We start from the raw sequence: 19,620 nt of genomic DNA on the forward strand, positions 1-19,620 counted from the left end.
CTATATCCTCAGAGCCTGTGCAGGAACGCAGTCAGACCTGAGTGCTCCTCCGGCAGCCACGGACTCGTCCACAGAGAAGGAAACCCAAGGGACCATCTGACCCAATGCCCTCTTTTGGCAGCCTGAGAAAACGGGGGGCGCAGAGAGACAGACCCCTCCCACACACGGGTGGGTCTGGAGCACAAGTATAAAGGGGGGCCCACTCACCATACAGCTACATATGCAGATGTTATAAATCAAGTGAACAAGATATTAAAGAGAATGTATTATTCTATCTTCCCATCTTAACCAACATATTTCTTTAGGTTCAAACAGAGGATGTTCGGACTCCTTGGAACAGTGGTTGTCAGACCTAAGCACGCATCAGAATTACCTGAAGGGCCTGCTAGAAGGAAGAGTGTTGGCCCCATCCCCAGATTTCCAGCTTCAGTAGGCCTGAGATGGAGCCCAAAGGTGCCTTTCTCACAGATCCCGGGTGCTGCTACTGCTGGTGGCCTGGGACCACACTCTGAAAACATTGCTCTACAATAGGACGCAGGCTCTAGGTGGGCTTAACTCCTTGTCTGACAGACTTCTTGCCCCCTGGGGTAAAGTCTGGCTGGAGGAGGAGGGCCAGAGTTGTCCCTCTAAATCAGGGTTTCTCGCCCTTGGCGCTACTGACATTTTACACCAGAGAGTCGTTTGTGCGGGGCTGTCCCGTGCACTGCAGGATGTGCAGCCTCATCCCTAGCTTCTCCATTCTATTGGTCAGATATGATTGCAGGAGCTCCTCTCCAAGGGTCGGCTCCGACAGCAGGGGCACAAGGCAGGAAGCTTGGCTGCCCGGTCTGTGCCTTTTGGCTGACATACTGCACGCATGAGAGGCAACACAAACCATGGCTGCTAGACTCGGACTGTGAATTGGGGCCTGAAAAACCACATGGAGCCCTTCTTAGCAGGCACCTTCTTTCTCAGGGTCAACAGTAATAAGGTTAATGTGTCCTCAAGTTCAGTGGACCAGTGGAGAGTGCTAGGGTATTGGGTAAGGAGGGGAGGCAGGGGTGAGATTATACAGGCTTACATGCTAGAATGGGAAATTGGATTTTGAGTCCAAACTGTATGAATAATAAGAAAAGGCCAAGAGGCTTGCCATAGATCTATCACTGCCGACCATCAGTCCTGTCTTGGAGGTGAAAGAAAGCCAAACTGCAGATTGCAAAGACAGCATGAAGAACGTGCCAGCTCAGAAGTTAAGTCATCACCAGGAGTCTCCTGGTATAGTTCCAAATGCAGCTGCCACCATATAAGGACTTCTAACAGAAGCAACACAGACTCTTTGGTCAATTCCTGATGGACCACTCACATTGTACATCATGTTCTTGTCTTCCCCAGACCCATTCTTATCCATGTCTAACAGCAATGCTACATTCATCATGACAGGGGAACCTGATGCTCCCAGAGACTGGATGGGGATTAATTCTTCCCATTCCTAAATCTTCTTGCTCACAATATTTTTGACTACAAGCTGGGTCTTGACAATACTTATTTCTGGAGAACCCATGGAAACCACCTTTGATTCTATAAGGATGGTTTAATTTAATTTCCTAAAATTGATGTGAATCCATTTTTCAGCAATGAATTTCTTTACCATAAAATGAAATATAAGAGGGTTTTTAAAAATCTAATTCATGACCTCGCATAGTTCCACTTTCATTAATAACAGTGAATTTCTCTGTACCACTAAGAAGTTCCATTTAATTTCAACAATTATTCATTAACTCAACCAACAGTTTGAGATTCCGTTTGCCAACAAATATTCAAATTCTTGCCAGAGCCTGCTGATAGTGATTATATGGAAATGCGCTCAGGACAGCTGGTAGACCTACCTTGCTTTGTCAAAGCCTCCTACCCAGGGGTCTTGTAAAAGAACTTTAAAAATTATTTCCTTTTTTCAGGATGTAACACTTTTTCAAGAAAAGTATTCTTCTTCCTCATCCCAGAATAGCTCATTGCAGAAAACACCCCACCTGCACATTGGACTCCGTGACTGACTTCTCACCCAGGCAGCCGTTTAACCAGCAGCTTCTCGGAAATGGGTGGGACATGACTTACCTGTGCCCAACCTACACGTCTGCCAGCAAACTACAAAGCTTCTGTGTGAAGGAAAATAACTCTTTACGAGTTTGCTTCAGCTGAGTTCTGCTTAGAATATGCCAAGCAGCTACTTGCTACTCTAAGCGACATTTCAAAAAGTAGAAAACACTTGGGTTGTGGTCCTGCATGATAAATTCCCCCTACTGCTGCCTCCTCACTGCCATCCACTTAAAAATCATGCGATGATCAGGTTGCAGGGAGGTATTAAGACTTGCCACAAAAGCACTAGACTTGCCCACATAAAGCAATTCTAGAAGGGATTTATGTTTAAGAGGCTGGTTGGCCACATCAGTCAGGCCATGTTTGTGGAATAACTGGTGCTGTAGAGGAGGGATCTGCCCCGAGCATCCAGGATGCCCCTTGCCTGTGCTCAGACTGGCATTCTGGCTCTGCATTTTCTGTGACCTAGCGAAGTTCCTGGACCCCCCAAATCTCAGGTTCCTCATGTGCAAAGTAGAAATGACAAGACCACTTATCTTACAGGATTATGATGTAGGTAAATTGAAATAATACATATCAAGTACCCAGAAAAGCCTGACACAGCATTAAGCTTAGCCATTAATATCACACTGGGGATTAGGATTCAACACATGAATTATGGGCAGGAGGTGCATTCGTACTATGGCAGATGGGGCCTGTTAGGAATTCAGCCTGGAACAGTGAGTGCTTCCATGGAAATGGAGGCGCCAAACATCTCCTACCACCCCCACCAGCCGCTGGCTGCATTTCTCAGATGTGTTCTATACTCACTTTTTTATGTCTCTCTTCTCATGACTTCTTAGGTTTTTGCGCCCTGACTCCACTGATACTGTTCATGCCGATGACACACACAGTGCTAAAACCAACAGTTGGTTTTCAGGCCTCAACGTACTTGACTTCTCAGCAGCATTTGGTACAACTGACCATTGCCTCTTCCTTGGTACAATTTCTCCACCTGGTTTCCAGGTTATTGCAGACTCTTACCCACCGTTGTTCTTTCTCATCTCCCTTGGCTCACGACCTCTCTTCTCTCATCCTCTCAATGTTAGGGCTCAGCCCCACATCACACTCTCTGTCTGTATTCACTGTCTTGGTCATGTCACCCAGTCCCATAAATCTATACATCATCTGTATTGCACTGACTCCCAAACATATATCTTCAGCCAAGACCTCTCTAATAAACTCCAGACTTGAGCCTCATACCCATCTCCATTTGACTGTCTGACATATCCCAAACTTAGCATGTGTAGAACCAATCTTTCCCCCCAAACTTGCCTCATTCACAGCCTTCCCCATCCAGTTTATTTTTATCCCATCTTTCCAGTTGCTCCAGCCAAAAACCTTTAAGTCATTTTTGACTCTTTGTTAACTCTTCTCAACCCCCAATCAACATCTATCTGCCAGGAAGTTCTGTTGGCTCTACTTTTAAAATATATTCAGAATGGAACCATTTATCACCATATCCTCTGCTAATATACAGATCCGAATCACCAAAATCTCTCACTTGGATTACTTCAATGGTCTCTCCACTAATCTTCCTCTTCCTACCCTTGTCCTTCCCACCTACGCTCAAGACAACCACCAGAGCGATCCCTTTCAGTCAGATATGAAGAGGGAGAAATCGTAATTCTCATGCATTGTTGGTGGGACTATAAAAAGGTGTATCTCCTTTGCAAAAACAGTTTGGTTGTTATATTTTAAAAAATTAAACATAGAGTTACCCTCTAACCCAGCAATTCTAGTTTAAAGTACATAGATGAGAATTGAAAACATAGGATCACAAACTTTGTACATGAATGTTCATTGCATTTTTCCTAAAAGCCAAAATGTGGAAAAACCCTAAACATCCATTAATTAATGAATGGATAATCAAAATGTGGTTATAACCACATAGTGGAATATTATCTAGCCATAAACAAGAATGCAGCACTGATCCATGCTGCAACATGGATGAACCCTAGAAAACATTATGCTGAGTGGAATAAGCCCAATAAAACACATGTCATGTATGGTTCTGTCTGTGTGCAACATGCACAAGGGCAAGTTCGTAGAGACGGAAAGTGAACTAGCATTCGTCAGGGCATAGGGGAAGCAGGGTGTGACTGCTAATGGGCATGGGATTTCTGTTCCAGCCAATGAAAATATTCTGTAGTCAAAAAGTGGTGATGATTACTCACTTTGTGAATATACTAAAAACAACTGAAATATACCCCTTTAAGAGTGAATTTTATGCTATATGAGCTATTTTTCATTTTTTTAAGAACTGACTACAAAGTTTTCAGCTTCTAGCAACCTGGGCTACATTTACTAGTACAGAGGATTGAATTTATCTTTGAACTTCATGGCAGTCAATCAATAAGGCTTAATCTTGGATTAAATGGCTCTTATCTGACAAATGAAATCTTTAATTAGAAACCTTTTCTGGGAGTAGGAAAAAAAATACAGTGTAAATCTTTATATCAGGGACTGTTAGGTTATATCATAGCTGTTGTCTTTGTGGTTTATCCCAAGACCCAGAAACATGTTTTGAAGTGTGTTTCCCATGTTGGCCAACTCTAAGAGGTGAGGGCATAAAATCAAGCCGAAACTAATTCCGTAAAGGAATTTTGCCAAAAGAGTACAGTCTATTTCTAGAGATCTAACTTTATGTCAAGATAAAGTCTGTGGAGCTAAGAGACACAGAGAATCACCACATTCCCTTAGACCAGCTTCCTCAAATACCAGATGTCCCAACTGAGCATTTGGTAAGTATTAGAGGGCAATTTAAATTCTGATTTGTATTGTTGATTAAATAAATGTCCATATGTTTTCGATACTGGACATGCAGGTAGCAAAGTCCATATACTGTCATGAGAATTTAGGGACTTGATTTATCCCCTTGTCTAATTAAATACTCATTCTACTTCCAAGCAGAGTGAACTCCACAGATACCTGCAGGTGGGGGCAAAACAATTTTCAAATTCAGCAAAAAACTCTGAACCTTCTCATTTGGACAAGCACTTAGCTGAGTGCCTAGCACCTGTGCTGTTAGATGTGAAAGGCATAATTTCAGCCTGAGAAACTCTAAATGCAGGTGTTTTTAATCAACTGCCTCGATCATGAAAGAATTTCAGTAGAATCCCTGCAAGATGTATAATTTGGGGTGGATTTGCATTTTTGATGAACTAGCTCCAAAATATACCCCCTCAAGTAATTGAATGACCTATTTGGAGTTAGGGTATATTTGTTTTGGGTACTGTACCACAATGCTTTTCTGTATAAATGTTTACAGAAAAAATAAATAATTTAATAAATGCATATCATTGTATTAAGATAGTTGTAGAACTGAATATTTTTCTTACATAATTTTAATAGGACTGCCATGTGCTGTGCTACAAATAAAGCATTCATAGATGACAAAAAGTCTGGGATTATTTTTTCTAACATTACGTTCTTGGTTGTTTGCTCCTTTGTCTTCCCCACTACACTGGGAGTTCTTCGATGATGCTACTCACCTCTGCGTCCTCCATACTCCCATACAAGCCTACTCCCACTCAAGGCCCTAAACTGACACTCGAAAAATAATGGGAAGAAGATACTGAATAGAATTAGTTGTTTTTTTTCTAACTTCAGGTTTCCAATGCAGAGTGTGTGTGCAGGTATAAAGGAGGCCAGTGACCTCGGCACTTCTCTCCAGAAGCGGAAGGAGGACCGCTAAGCCTTGTCCTGCCCCTCAAGCAGCCGGAGGGTAGGTCCATGACTCCTCCAGGCCAGACAGGCCTGCCTGTGGAGGACTCTGAATCTGAAGAAATGACTCAAAGGCACAGGGCTACTTCGAGTTAGCTTGAGGCATCGGGGCAGCATTGTGAATTTACGGCACAGCAGCTGGTCGGCAGGGACAATGCTGACAGAGTGGCATCCCAAACAGCCCATCCATCACTTGGCAGGAATTTGGTCTCATTTGCTCATTATCCTCACTCCTGCCCCAACGTGGCTATCCAGATTTCTGTCAATTCATAAGACACCTAAGTAATCAAAGAGTAAACTTGAAGGCAATCAAAAAGTATAAAAAATACTAAGATTACCTTTACTACTCACTTCCTTGGAAGACTTATCGCTTCTTATCCATTAACTCAGCCAAACAATGGTTAAATTTCCCAACCATACTGCTCTCTCATATATTCCTAGTTCTTCTCTGAAATAAAGCTATCTTGAAAAAAATCTCAATGTCAGTTTAGGCTCTAAATATTTAAAATATCTAAAATATTGAAATGAGATGTACCCACCATGTTAAGAAAGTGGAGCAAATGGAGTAAAGAGATTTTTTAAATTCAATGTACCCACAATATAGCCAGAGGCAGAAACTGCCAAAATATCCATCAATGGGTGAATAAATTTTTTAAATGAGGTGTATTGCAATGGAATAGTATACAGCCATTCATAGGAATGAAGTGCCGATATATGGATGCACAAACACATGCCATGTGAGAGAAGACAGGTGAAGGTAATGGTTGCACAGCATCATAAATACACTAAACACCACTGAAGTATACATTTTAACACGGTTAAAATGGTGAATTTCATATTATGTATATTTTACCACACTAGAAATCTTAAATCCAATATGCAAAAATTAGAAGAAACATAAAGCAAAATATTTAAAACAAGATCCCCTCTATTTGCAGTAGAACAGGGTGGTTTGTCGAAGGAATTTTTCTGCTTGTGAAATCTTTGTAGTTCCAGCTTTCCCTCAGAACTCTCAATGAAGTTATCTGTCATTATGCAATCTAGTTTGCAAACTAAGAAATAATATCATGTCATGGTGAGGGAAAAATAAAGCACATTCAAAAGGCCTTTCACTTATCTGTGATAAAGTCTTACGTCACTTCATTAGACACAATAAGGAAGTTGTAGAAGTAAAGTATAATTTAATGGACCTTGGCAAATATAATTTCTTCATTCTGGCAAGGTTTAAAGTTCTTTTATTATTGATTAACATTGGTTACTCAAATTTTGGAAAAGATATACATCTTTACATGGGCAAAATGGGCTAAGGATGCTGGGATTTAGATAATTTTTCAAATTGGAATTTTAAAAAATGCTGCCAGTTGTAATCGCCCAATTGAACAGCTCATTATTGTAAAACTGTTTCAAGTTTGCTCAGTGGAATCTTCAGAAATGCCATCGAGTGAAATTTTTTATTCTAGTACTTTATAATTCCTTTGTCTTTTATTTCTCTCATTTCTACATTTTCCCCAAAATCTCACATATATCAGTGATATATATATGTGTGTGTATATATATATATATCCACATATATGTATACCCCTATATATACTACACACACACACACCCTATATATACACACACTCACATATATACATGTTCTAGGACCCTTCAATTACTGCTTTATATCCCTAATAGAACTGGAAGAAAAAAACCCACAAAATATCAGGTTTACAACTTTCAAAGTATCTACAGTATTTCAGTGTGTTTACCTCAAAGCCAGAGAAAGTCTTTTCATTCTACTAGGAAGCCAAGATGGTGAACTGTTCCCTGATCTAGTTTTCCTTCATTAAATTAGGGTAAATTGAAATACCATCAATTTCAAGTTCTATTTCCCAACTTATAAAAAAAACATGAGGTGCTAAAAAAGGAATTTTCAATAGCCTCTTGGGTTATATTGCACGATCTTCCCATCCAGGTTCCTTGGAGGAAACCATATTAATGCTTTTATAAAAAATGAAACTATTTCACTTCAGAAGTGCTTAATATACAATTACTTCATTTGCTTTTAGAGGCTTCATCAACATAGGTTTTCAACCCAGACTCTTCAGAGCAGGTGCCTGTAATTCAATGTGGCCCTGCCACCTGGTTCACTTCCCGTGCTGTGGAGAGAGAGCGCCCACTCACTCTGCATCCATAAGGAAGATGTTAGAGCCCAGTTCCTCGAAGCCCTCTGGGAAATCCATCAGTGCTACAAACTACTGACCTTACCCTAAACCCATCTGCTTGCAGGCCAGCTGACTCAGGGTCTCCTGCCAGCCGTCCGCACACACGTGGTGCTCTGTGGCAGATCTGCGAACAGTCAGGAATGAAGACGAGTTCACCTCTTTAGAGAGGGTCACTGGAGAGTAAAAGAGAAAACCCTGATCAAAAACATTTCCTCTCAGAAAACCAAATGGCAACTGTACATGCCTTTCTTCATGTGCATGCATCCATTTTTATCTCTTTCAGCTAAGAACCATTTGGGGAATGACAGCCTGTGAAAACCACTGCCCTCGATGTGATGCAGGACTATGCTGACATGCTCCATGCCCTCAAAAAGCCATGGCTCCAATGAAAGGGACAGGTAGTTCTTAGCTTATCTGTATTTAGAAGATGGCCAGAGGCAGGGTCCATCCCCAGGAGTTACTGCAGTAATTTGCATAATTATAAGAAGCTAGTTGTAACTTCATTCATATCATTTCCTTTCAATAAAGCATATGAGAATGCAAGTGTGTGATGGTGATACTAACTTAGGGTTAATTTGGTAGATGCATTAATTCCTTTTATATAAAAAACACCCTCTGTACTCAATAAACTGCAGATCATTTGTGAGCATTTACTCACAACACACATAACTGTGTTTGGCCAGATGGTGCAAGGCCTGAAATAAGAGCGCAGTGAATGGAGAGAGTGATCAGCGTAGGATGATGGAGAGTGATGAGCATGGGATGATGGACTTAATCAAACTCCAGATTATAAACTGCGGCAGTGAAGGTACTGGTAGAAGGTGCCTTCAGGTTCTGCCCATGTGAAGGAGTAACAGAGGCACCATTTGGATGTGGAGCAAGTGTACAGGGAAGATAAAAGGGCCACTTTACTGCCCTGCTCTGGGGCATGTCAATAACACAAGAATAACGGGGTATTTTGGTCATTGTGAAGCTTGGTAATGTATTTAGACATTATATTCTAGCAGTTAGATGCCCATAACAACTTGGACTCACATGTTTTTACACATAATGTAGACATTTCACATACAGAAGTTGGGGGGGGGGGGAATTTGGGGAATTTTCTGTGACTTGGAAATTACGCCTGCGAGTAAGCACAGTTAGCTTTTGCAATTGTAAAGCAAAAGAGACGGCCTGGGTTGGTAAAATCTGTGAAGTCATTTATGATTCATTTAGCTCGCAGGGCTGACGAGCACTGGAATGGACCACAGGAGGCGAACAGGCAGCTTACCACAGTCCCACTCGTCTGAACTGTCCAGGCAGTCAGCTCTCCCGTCGCACCACCGGTCACGAGACACACACTCGTGGTTTGCACACTTCAGTTCATCCTCTTGGCAAAACGCTGGCACAGGGAACAAGAAGCAAGAAGGCAGGAACATTTTACACATGAATGTGATTATCACTGGCATGCACATTACCATTTGCCGGCAGGAACTTGAAAAGAAGAAAAGATGAGGTTGCAGAGGCCTCCAAACAGGTGGCAATATAGACTAACAGAATCGGTAACATCTCACTTCACAGACGTCAGTCCACACAAACACCAGGCACTTAAACAGAACTACTGACTCCAGGTGACTAGGTTCTCTCATCGTAACCATACGAGTGAAAAAGCGGTGCCCCGAGCAGCAGAAACATCAAAAACTAGAGGAGAGGGTGAAGAGCTGAAGTGCCACGAGCAGAGCACAGGGGACGAGCAGACAGGAGTCGCCACAGGAGGAAAACTAGCTCTGTCCACATACGTGGACACGGGTTATGTTCTAAAATCTCTACCACTGAATGATTCTCTGAGTCCCATTTAATTCTCTTAGGTTTTTCAAAGTCATAGCAAAACTCCTTGGCTGCCTACCTAGCACCTGCCTCCCTTCTTTCTCCATTTTTAAGGAATAGTGGTTTTGCCCATTGAGCCCCTTACCGCCTCCCACGCACACCATCCCCAGGGCCAGAGGAAGATCCTGATTGCTTCAAGAGGGACGTGGCATTTTCTGATCATGGATCTTTTTTTCTGAGTATAGTCATTAGTCCAAGAGTGAACATGTGATCCAAGATCAGGGTCATGGCCTATGGTTTTGTGGGTTGTACTTTGCAAGGCAGTTCCTGCTCAGACCCTGATGGCCAAGGCCATGTGTCCTAGCCTGAAGCAGAAGTGGCCTGGAGGACTTAGCCTTTTTTGCTAATTGGTTCTCCCTAAGAAGCTGCATTTCACCTTTTGATATGGGGTCATTTCTAATTTCTACAAAGGCTTTTGTCTGTTCTTGGGTACCCTGCTCTAGTTTGGCTAATCTCAGTGAATCCTTAATTGATGTCCAAGAGATGAGGTAAAGGTTTCCAGTCCTTCCCACTGGATATGAGCAGGAAAGCATGGCACCCGGGGGCTCTGGGCAGTCACCTTTTCACCCTGGTGGGAGTCAGCGTGAGGTCAAGCCAAACTAAGAATCACAGATGAAGTGCTGAACTCCCTCATCCCTCCTCAAGAATCCCTTTTACACTTGACTTTCTCAGTGACAATATGTCACATATAATATAGATGGTAATGAAAGATAATAAAGATAGTAAGTATCATTATTAAGTCATTTGAGTTAGGCTTTCCATAACTAGTAGGTAAAATATCTTAGAGATCCAACTTTTTTTCTGATTCTAAAAGAAGTGGCCATTCATTTTTAAAAGGTAGGAAATACAAAAATAGAAAAGAGAAAAGAAGAAAAGCACAAAAACAATTATCCCACTGCCCAGGAATTATATTTATAAAATTTTTATTATGAACTTCTGATCTTTTTCTATATATAGGTACATGTACTTTCAAAACTCAGGACAGTACTACATATAATGATTTATATTTCATTTTATTCACCTAATAATATGTAATGAACCCAAGAGAAATTATTCTTCTAACTTGATTTTTAATTTTTGCATATTATTTCATTTTATGGTTGTATTTTATGTCCCCTATTTTTGGACATTTGTGGCATTTTAATTTTTTCTATGTTATACATAAAGCTGGGATAATATCATCGTGCATATATTTTGACTGTCGTCTTGGCATATATTCTTACAAGCGGAGTTTTGGTCAAAAAGTCTGAACATGCTAAAAGCTTTGATACGCATTTCCAAATTTCTAGCTTATATTCACAATGAGAGATTATTAGCATTTAAAATAAATGTTGAGCAGACAAATTCATGGAGGCACGTACAGCAGTTGCTCTCGTCCGAGCTATCAGGGCAGTCTGGAAACCCATCACAGATGACTGTGTTCTTCACACACTGCTTATTGGATGGACACTCCCAAAGGTCTCTCTCTTTGCAGCCTGGGGACAGAAGACAAGGTCATGTGCCTTAGACGTGGACATGAAAGTAAAGATGAATTTGATCAAACACTGCAGACAAATTACAACATCAAAGCCTGACTTCTTTTTCCTTAAAGGTTTTGACTCCTATATGTCATAAAAAATATAATTTTGAAAGCAGGAACACTTGATAATCTCCATACTGCAATATAAATAGTACAGCTCTGCTGAGAGATCAAATGTGACATATAGGAAATGAGGAATAAAATGAAAAAGCGATTATCTGTTAATGTTCATCTTTAACTGTTCCCTTTGCTTTCTGAGTCAATTTGCCAATGCAAAAGAATCATCTATAAAATGGCGAGTTATGCTCTTAAGCAACATGCCAAAACCTACTGATCTACGGGCATATTATCTAAAAATGTAATTTCAGTCAACAAATGTAGAAAGCATCTGTGTGCTTAGCAAAAGAGGATCCTTCTATGCCAAATACCTACAAAACGAGTGTAAGAGCCAGGTGTGAAAGCCATTACTTACTGTAGTAATGTAGCCAGAGATCTAAGGTTAGAAACTTTATCAATCAATATGGAAATGAACACAATTTGTACTAGATTGAGACTATAAGCTTGAAGTGTAGTTTGCCTATGAAACAGAAGCACTTGGGATGAACTTAAAGCCATTTGAATGGAATACAGTGTGTCTCACTCATCTGCTAAAACATGCCCAGAGTCTCATGTGTTCTTGTCACTCCAGTTAGATCCACGGCCTCATCAGACTTGGAGGTGCATAAAGGAAGAGACCACAGGGCACTCGTGTTTTGGTACTCTTCTTTACTCCTGCCTACAACAGTGGCTGGCACTTGGCAGGCCCTCAACACATGTGTTTTAAATGAGACTTCATTTCATATAAGGAATAAAAAAGTCTCTCCCATATCCAAGAAAGATCACTTAGTTTAAGGTGAGTGAAATGCAAAGTACTGATCAAATAAGGAGCTGTGTTTTTTTTTTCATGTTATTTCTCAACCTGGCTGGTGTGGCTCAGTGGACTGAGTCTGGTCTGTGAACCAGTTTGGTTCCCAGTCAGAGTGCATGCCTGGGTTGCAGACCAGCTTCCCAGCATGGAGTGTGCAAGAGGCAACCACACACTGATGTTTCTCTCTGTCTTTCTCTCTCCCTTCCCCTCTCTAAAAATAAATATATAAAATCTTCTTTTAAAATGCTATTTCTCATTCAACCTACTACAAATAATTCAGAGAAATTTCATGGATGATTGACTCAGGTTTCTTGAAATAAAAGAAAAAATCTGCTTTTTTCAAAATTCCTATTAAAAAATTTGAAGATGACATTACATTGTACATAGAGAACCCTAAAGATTCCACCAAGAATCTACTAAAGCTGATAATTGAATTCAACAAAGTGGCAGGATACAAAATTAATATCTAGAAATCAGTTGTATTTTTATGTCAATGATAAGCTCTCAGAAAGGGAAATTAAGAAAGCAATCCCATTCACAATTGCTTCAAAAAGAATAAAATACCTAGGAATAAACCTAACCAAGGATATAACAGACTCAGAAAATTTTAAGACACTGAAGAAAGAAATTGAAGAAAATACAAACAAGTGGAAGCACATACCATGTTCATGGACAGGAAGAATTAATATCATTAAAATGTCCATGCCACCCAAAGCAATCTATAATTCAATTCAATTCCTATCAAAATTCCAAAGACATATTTCACAGAATTAGAATAAATATTTCAAAATTTTATGTGGAACCACAAAAGGCCCTGCAAGCAACAGCAATCCTGAGAAAGAAGAACAAAGTTGGAAGAATCATGGTACCTAATCACGCTACCTAATATGAAACTATACTAAAAACTATACACCATCAAAACAGCATGGTACTGGCAAAAAACAAATACACAAATCAATGGAACAGAATAGAGAGCTTAGAAATAAATCCACACCTTTATAGCCATTAATATTTATTTGACAGAGAGAACAAGCACATACAATGGGTTAAAGATAATTTACTCAATAAATGGTGTTAGAAAAATTGGTTAGACAGGTAAGTGGAAAAAAATAAAACTAGACTACCTTCTTACACCACACACAAGAATAAATTCAAAATGGATTAAAGATTTAATTAAATATTAGATCCCAAACCATAAAAATCATACAAGAAAACATAGGCAGCAAAATCTCAGACATTGCTCATAGCAATATTTTATCAGATATATCACTCCAGCCAAGAGAAACAAAAGAAAAAATAAACAAATGGGACTATATCAAACTAAAAAGTTTTTACACAGCAAAAGAAATCACCAACAAAATATAAAGACAACCTACAGAATGGGAAAACATATTTGTCAATACATCTTGTTAGGGGTTAATATCCAAAACTTATAAAAAACTTACAAAACCCAACACCAAAAAACCCCACAAACAACCCAATTAAAAAATGGGCAAAGGACATGAAGACACACTTATCCAAAGAGGACGTACTGATGGCCAATAGGCATATGAAAAAAATGCTCAATATCACTAATCATCAGAGAGATGAAAATTAAAACCACAATGACATATCACCTCACACTGGCCAGAATGTCTATCATCAACAAATCAACAAACAACAAATGCTGGTGAGGATGTAGTGAAAGGGGAACCTTTTTGCACTTTTGGTGGGAATGCAGACTGGTACAGCTATTGTGGAAAGCAGTATGGAAATACATCAAAAATTTAAAAACAGACCTGCCTTTTGACCCAGCAATCCCACTTCTGGGGATATATCCAAAGGAACCCAAAACACTAATTCAAAAGAACATAAGCACCCCTGTGTTCACTGCAGCATTATTTACAATCACCAAGATGTGGATCAGCCCAAGGGTCCATGAATAGATGAGTGGATAAAACAACTACGGGATGTTTACACAATAGAATACTACTCAGCCATTAAAAAGAAAAAAAATTAATCTTGAATGGACAGCATGCCCACTGAAATGTGTGCATACATCCCAAAGGGGAATGTACATTAATATTCTATCATCAATCACATTGGAAAAGGTAGTGAGAGTTGTTTCATGACTTAATACGGTTGGAGTAGTTAATGTAACTCCAAACATATTAATTTCCTACCCACTTTTCACTTTCCTTAACTAGGGCTCTCAGCAGTGCATCAATATTTTGAGTGTTTCATAGGGATTAGACAATGTATTCTATCATTTTGATTGTTATTAAAGTGTTGATGAAAACTCATTACTGACCTAGAAGCCTGATTTTTTTTAACTTTATTCTAATTGTTCACCCTATTAGGATGTCCCCGTTTCCCCCCACCTCTTCGCCCACCTCCACTCAGCCCTGTCCCCCTTTCTCTCTGGCTATCAGCACATTGTTGTCTGCGTTTTTTTGTTTTTTTTTACTTATCCCTTCACTTTCTTTCATCCAGTCCCCCAGCCCCCTCCCCTCTGACAGCTGTCAGTCTGTTCCATCTATCCATGACTCTGTTTCTATTTTGTTCATCAGTTTATTTTGTTCATTCGATTCCACATGTAGGTGAGATCATGTGGTACTTGTCTTTCTCTGCCTGGCTTATTTCACTTAGCATAATAGTCTCCAGGTCATTTTAGAGTCACTTAAATCCTGTAGCACTCTGAATTTTTTTTTTTTTGCAGAATATATTCTAAAACTCAGTTTTTTTAGTCTTGCTAAAGCTCCCTTTTTAAACTGAGTTTTTACATTTCTCAAATATTTAGTATTCTAATGCAGATTTAGGTGTAGCAACCCCAATAGACACCATGTAACTAACCTCTTTGAATCATCTAAAATTACCCATTTAAAATTGCCTCACAGAATACTATCACCCATCAACATCATAGTTCAGCAAATAAATCCAATAGATTCTCAACAAATCACTTACACAAGGGATGTTCAATGAGTTTTGATTTATTTCTGTACATAAAGAGCACAAACAAGCAAACGACAGTACTTCTCAAAACACTGTCCATTCCTCCCTAACAAAATTATCCCTGGTCATTTACCCTTATTTTGGCAGCTCTAATTGTCTAAAAAATGCACCTGTCCATATTTATAGAAGCTGAGAGGATTTCAGTTGATAGCTTGTGACATTTTGTCTAGACCAGAAGGGCAATGTTGACTATGGAAAATGGGAGGAAGGTGGTATTTATATCTAAAAGGCCAAAAGAATAAAGTGATTTCACAAGATATATTGCCTTATAGGCTTTGGATGGCTGGGGGCAAAGAGTGTCAATTTTTTAAAGCAGAATAAGTTAAATAATCTTAACAAAACTAGCCTCTGGATAGTCCTTCAATCGCTTTGCTTTACTCCAGAATATTGTTTACTAAAAAGGAGAAACTATTCCCTGACACATTCTGAGGTTACAAGTACAAAGGTTTGCAGAGAAATAAAATGGGAGTTAGTTCCACTTAAATCACTGTTGGTACTTCTGGCCTTTCCACTAGTGATTTTGGAGCTCAACGGCAGACACATCAGGAGGAGTTTTATCCTTTGCCAACAGAAACAAAATCAGACAGGGCATGAAAATAAATCCCAATTGCACTTGCACACTGGAGCCCGAGCTCTGCCTCTGTGTATCTAGATGCCTGTCCGACAGCATGAGCACCAGATGAAAAGAGAGATGACAACTGCTCTACAATCTCTAATAATGAAAATAATTCCTTACGTTAGGAAAGTGCTGCTCCTTTTACTCAGGATTTGCATGTATATCATCAAGGTTATAAACAGAAATGTAATTTAGGGAAACTCCATCAAGTAAACAGGAAAAACCCACCAATGCATATCTTGCCATTTGATAATCCGAGAGGAAAATACATCAGCATTCAATCCTAATCATTACAACTGTCAATGAACAGTTGACATTTTTTTAACACAGTTCCTTATCCTAACTAGCTGCTGGTATATTCAAGAAAAGTGCCGTCTCTCATACATACCACAGTTTGCTTCGTCAGTGTCATCGTCACAGTCGGGCTCGCCATCACATCTTCTGGAAGCCAGAACACACCGCCCCGAGCCACACTTGAAGTGACTGGGTGAGCACTCTGTTTCAAAACAATGGGGCATATCACTGTCAATGAACAGAAAACCCAGAACCACCAGCTAACTTATCCATGTGTGGAACAGTGTCAAGGAGCTACGACTGCAGACAAGGCTGGCCCTCTGCAAAGCTCAAACAGCCAAATGTTAACATGGCCTTCCTCTGTCTGCTTATCAGCATCTTCCTCCTCCATCCACGGCCTCATTTCTCCAGATGAGCTGTCTGGTGTCTTTATACTTTCCAGTAATTAACTGTCTTCCTGAATGAACAATCCAGCAATTGCCAAAGCCTAAAACATCTTGCGGAGTCAACGCTTCTAACTACCCAGGTGCCGTTAGTGCAGCAAAGTTGTTTCCCACTCTAATCTTTCTGCCTGGTGGACAGGTCCCCAGTTCTATTTCTCTGCCTGACCATCTTACATTGCCAAGATCTGCAAATGCTTTGCACTGGAAGAAACCAAGGCCTAACTATTACCTTCAGAATCCTTAGTATAAAAGCAGCATCCATATATAATTGGCTCTGTGGGTTGAATGTGGTTAAAATAAATACTTGGAATATTAAATTCCTCTCTGCAATTTATTATTAAAATGAAGACCATGTCTAACAGACAAGTACCAAATTCTTCAAGCAATCGAGTTTGTAGATTTACTCACCCATGCAGCCCCACTGGCAACTTAAACAGGAAAAAAACAGCAACAATAGTAACAGAGAGACTTCAAAAACGTAGCTAATGTATTCATCCATGTTAGACACCCCACCGAAATCAATTTGAGAATTAACCTTCCACATCTTCATCCGGCATTAGGCAGGTTTGATTGTCTGAATTTTCTACTGGAAACTGATTGCAATCTGTGTCTTCAGGCCACTGCAGGCCCACGATCCCAAGAACAGACTCGCAGCGTTCCTTGGAGTGTTCACACAGCGCCCTAGGTGAGCAAGAAAGACACAACATTAGAGGCAGATATCACTGCATCTGAGACATATGTCAGGAATTTATGCAGGGTTTTAATACTGTGTGGGTATGTGTCTCTCTGTATGCAGTGTGTGTATCAACATACAGGGGTGGGCAAAAGTGGGTTTACAGTTGTATGGGAAACACAGAGTTGATTCCTGTATTACTATTTATTAAATATTGCATTATTTTCCAAACAAACAACTATAAACCTACTTTTTCCCCACCCTGGTATATAGATGCACATACACATAATAAGTATCTGGGAAATCAAAATGCATAATATCTCTACAAAGGGAATACATTCCAGCAACACACTTTCACCAAAAGAAATTTCACTAGGAATAGTAATAGACATCTATTTTGTTATGTGTAGCATCAGAATATGTTTGACATATAACATTGTGTAAATTTAATAAGAAAACACATTGATTTGATGTGTTTATATATTGTAATAAAATTGCTGTTGCAGCTACAGTGAGCACCCCATCACATCACATAATTCTCACTTCTTTTTGTGGTTGGAACAATTACGATCTAGACCCTGAGCAGGTTTGAAGACTACAACACGACATGGTTGTCTGTGTTCACCAGACTGTGCATTAGATCCCCAGGACCTATCTGTCTACTAGTTGCAAGTCTGTACCTTGTTAAACAACATCCAGGACACAATTTCCCTTCTGCAGTTTGCCTTTCTCATTTTCTCTCCTTTTGTTTTTTAAGACAGACTCATTCCCCAACAGTTTTGTTCCAAGCTGGCAGGTCCCCAAAAAGTTTGGACAGTCTGCCACCAAAGGTCATGGAATCTATTCAACACCCTCAGCCTCACAGGCCTCTCCCTCCAGGGACCACCAGCCGGGCGTACCTACGGCATTCATTGTCTCCATTCCTTCACCTTAGACCAAGCTTGGTGAAGCTTGGGACATCTCCCAAACCCATCTATGTCGAGCTCAAGTTGGTTAAAATAACGTTTTCTGGGGGGTTTTTTTCAACAAAAAGATAAACTAAGCATTGTGTTAAGTGCTTTAATTTGTGTTCTCATTTGTACCCAGAATATTTTTAAACTAAGGTAACAACATGTCTCATGAAGGATGTCCTTACTTTCTATGGGTGGAAAACATAGTTTTGTCTCAATATATGACCAAGAAATTAGTTAAATGGCTTTTTTTAAAAAGTAGACACAACCAAACTAAGTCCCTGGGCAAATTTCTTATTTCCTTTCAAATACACTCTTGTCTCTCAAAACTTTTAAACTTTAAACTCTAAGTTAATTTTAACAAAGTAGGGAATGGTTAGCAATTGAATTAGGAAGTCTTAGAGAGATCTCTGTCTGGATTTAAGTCCGAACAGGGCGGAGCCTAACTTGACCCTGGCTTAGCCCAGGAATCAAGTGGATGACAGAGTCGGGGCACCTCCAGAGTGGGGCCGGAAACAATAAAACCTGGGGAGAGGACCAAGCCACGGCATTCCCACGCCAGTTTTGCAAAAACGGGAAGTTCAGTTAGTGTGTGATAACTTTCCGCTGGATCGAACAGTTTGTTGCAGATTTATAAAAAGTGTACGTAACTCAATCGCTGCTGATGCTTTCAGTTAATCTATAACACCTCATTTATACGGAGGACTGTATGGAGCCCGACTCTGCCACTTCCTATTTTTTCCACAAAAGGGAAACAGCACAGTACGCAGCATGGCGGCTGCAGGGGACACCGCTCTCATTGATACCTGCGTGGTGCTCAGCCATTGACCATGGCACTGATGGCAGGCGGCTCCCTCAAAAGGTGATTCTGAGCATGAGATGGCAGATGTACCTTAAACTGTTTAGCACACAGTCAGGGCTTCATAAGGTCAGATTTTTCTGATTCATAACTTAAAAACTAATTTTAAAATAAACAGCTTTGACAAAAGCAACTATGTGTTGCTTCATGAATATCAGCATATTACTCTTATTATAATATAAAAAGTTTTTCCTCTAAATAAATATCAAAATCTAAAATTCATTTTGATATCCACCAAAAATGAATGATATATGTGTTTGTGTAAACCTAAGAAATATAACTGAAGTATCTCAAAGAAGTTCACCAACATGGTGATTGAAAATGTTTCAGGATCAGTCTCATCTTAGGTATGTTAATATGAAACTTCAGGCTGAACTCATAAATTATACGTGAATATAAATTTGTTCCAGAGAATACTACATAAGGAAAATCTTATATACATATGAAAAGAAAGTCA

General features: G+C 39.9%; 1 protein-coding gene across 3 annotated transcripts in view; it reads right to left on the reverse strand.

Moving 5' to 3' along the window:
- The window catches only part of CORIN (corin, serine peptidase), a 185,011-nt gene that overhangs the window by 20,900 nt on the left and 144,491 nt on the right, over positions 1 to 19,620 (reverse strand). For all 3 annotated transcript variants that reach the window (XM_045834548.1, XM_045834545.1, XM_045834546.1), the window contains 5 exons: positions 17,217 to 17,362; positions 16,333 to 16,440; positions 11,273 to 11,386; positions 9,316 to 9,426; positions 8,089 to 8,218 (listed from right to left, as the gene is read on the reverse strand). In XM_045834548.1, coding sequence (XP_045690504.1) covers positions 8,089 to 8,218; positions 9,316 to 9,426; positions 11,273 to 11,386; positions 16,333 to 16,440; positions 17,217 to 17,362 — 609 coding nt within the window. The remainder of the gene's footprint in view (positions 1 to 8,088; positions 8,219 to 9,315; positions 9,427 to 11,272; positions 11,387 to 16,332; positions 16,441 to 17,216; positions 17,363 to 19,620) is intronic.

This window comes from Phyllostomus hastatus, unplaced genomic scaffold (genome assembly GCF_019186645.2).
Source record: "Phyllostomus hastatus isolate PE091 unplaced genomic scaffold, TTU_PhHast_1.1 phas_contig_196, whole genome shotgun sequence".
Lineage (NCBI taxonomy): Eukaryota > Metazoa > Chordata > Mammalia > Chiroptera > Phyllostomidae > Phyllostomus > Phyllostomus hastatus.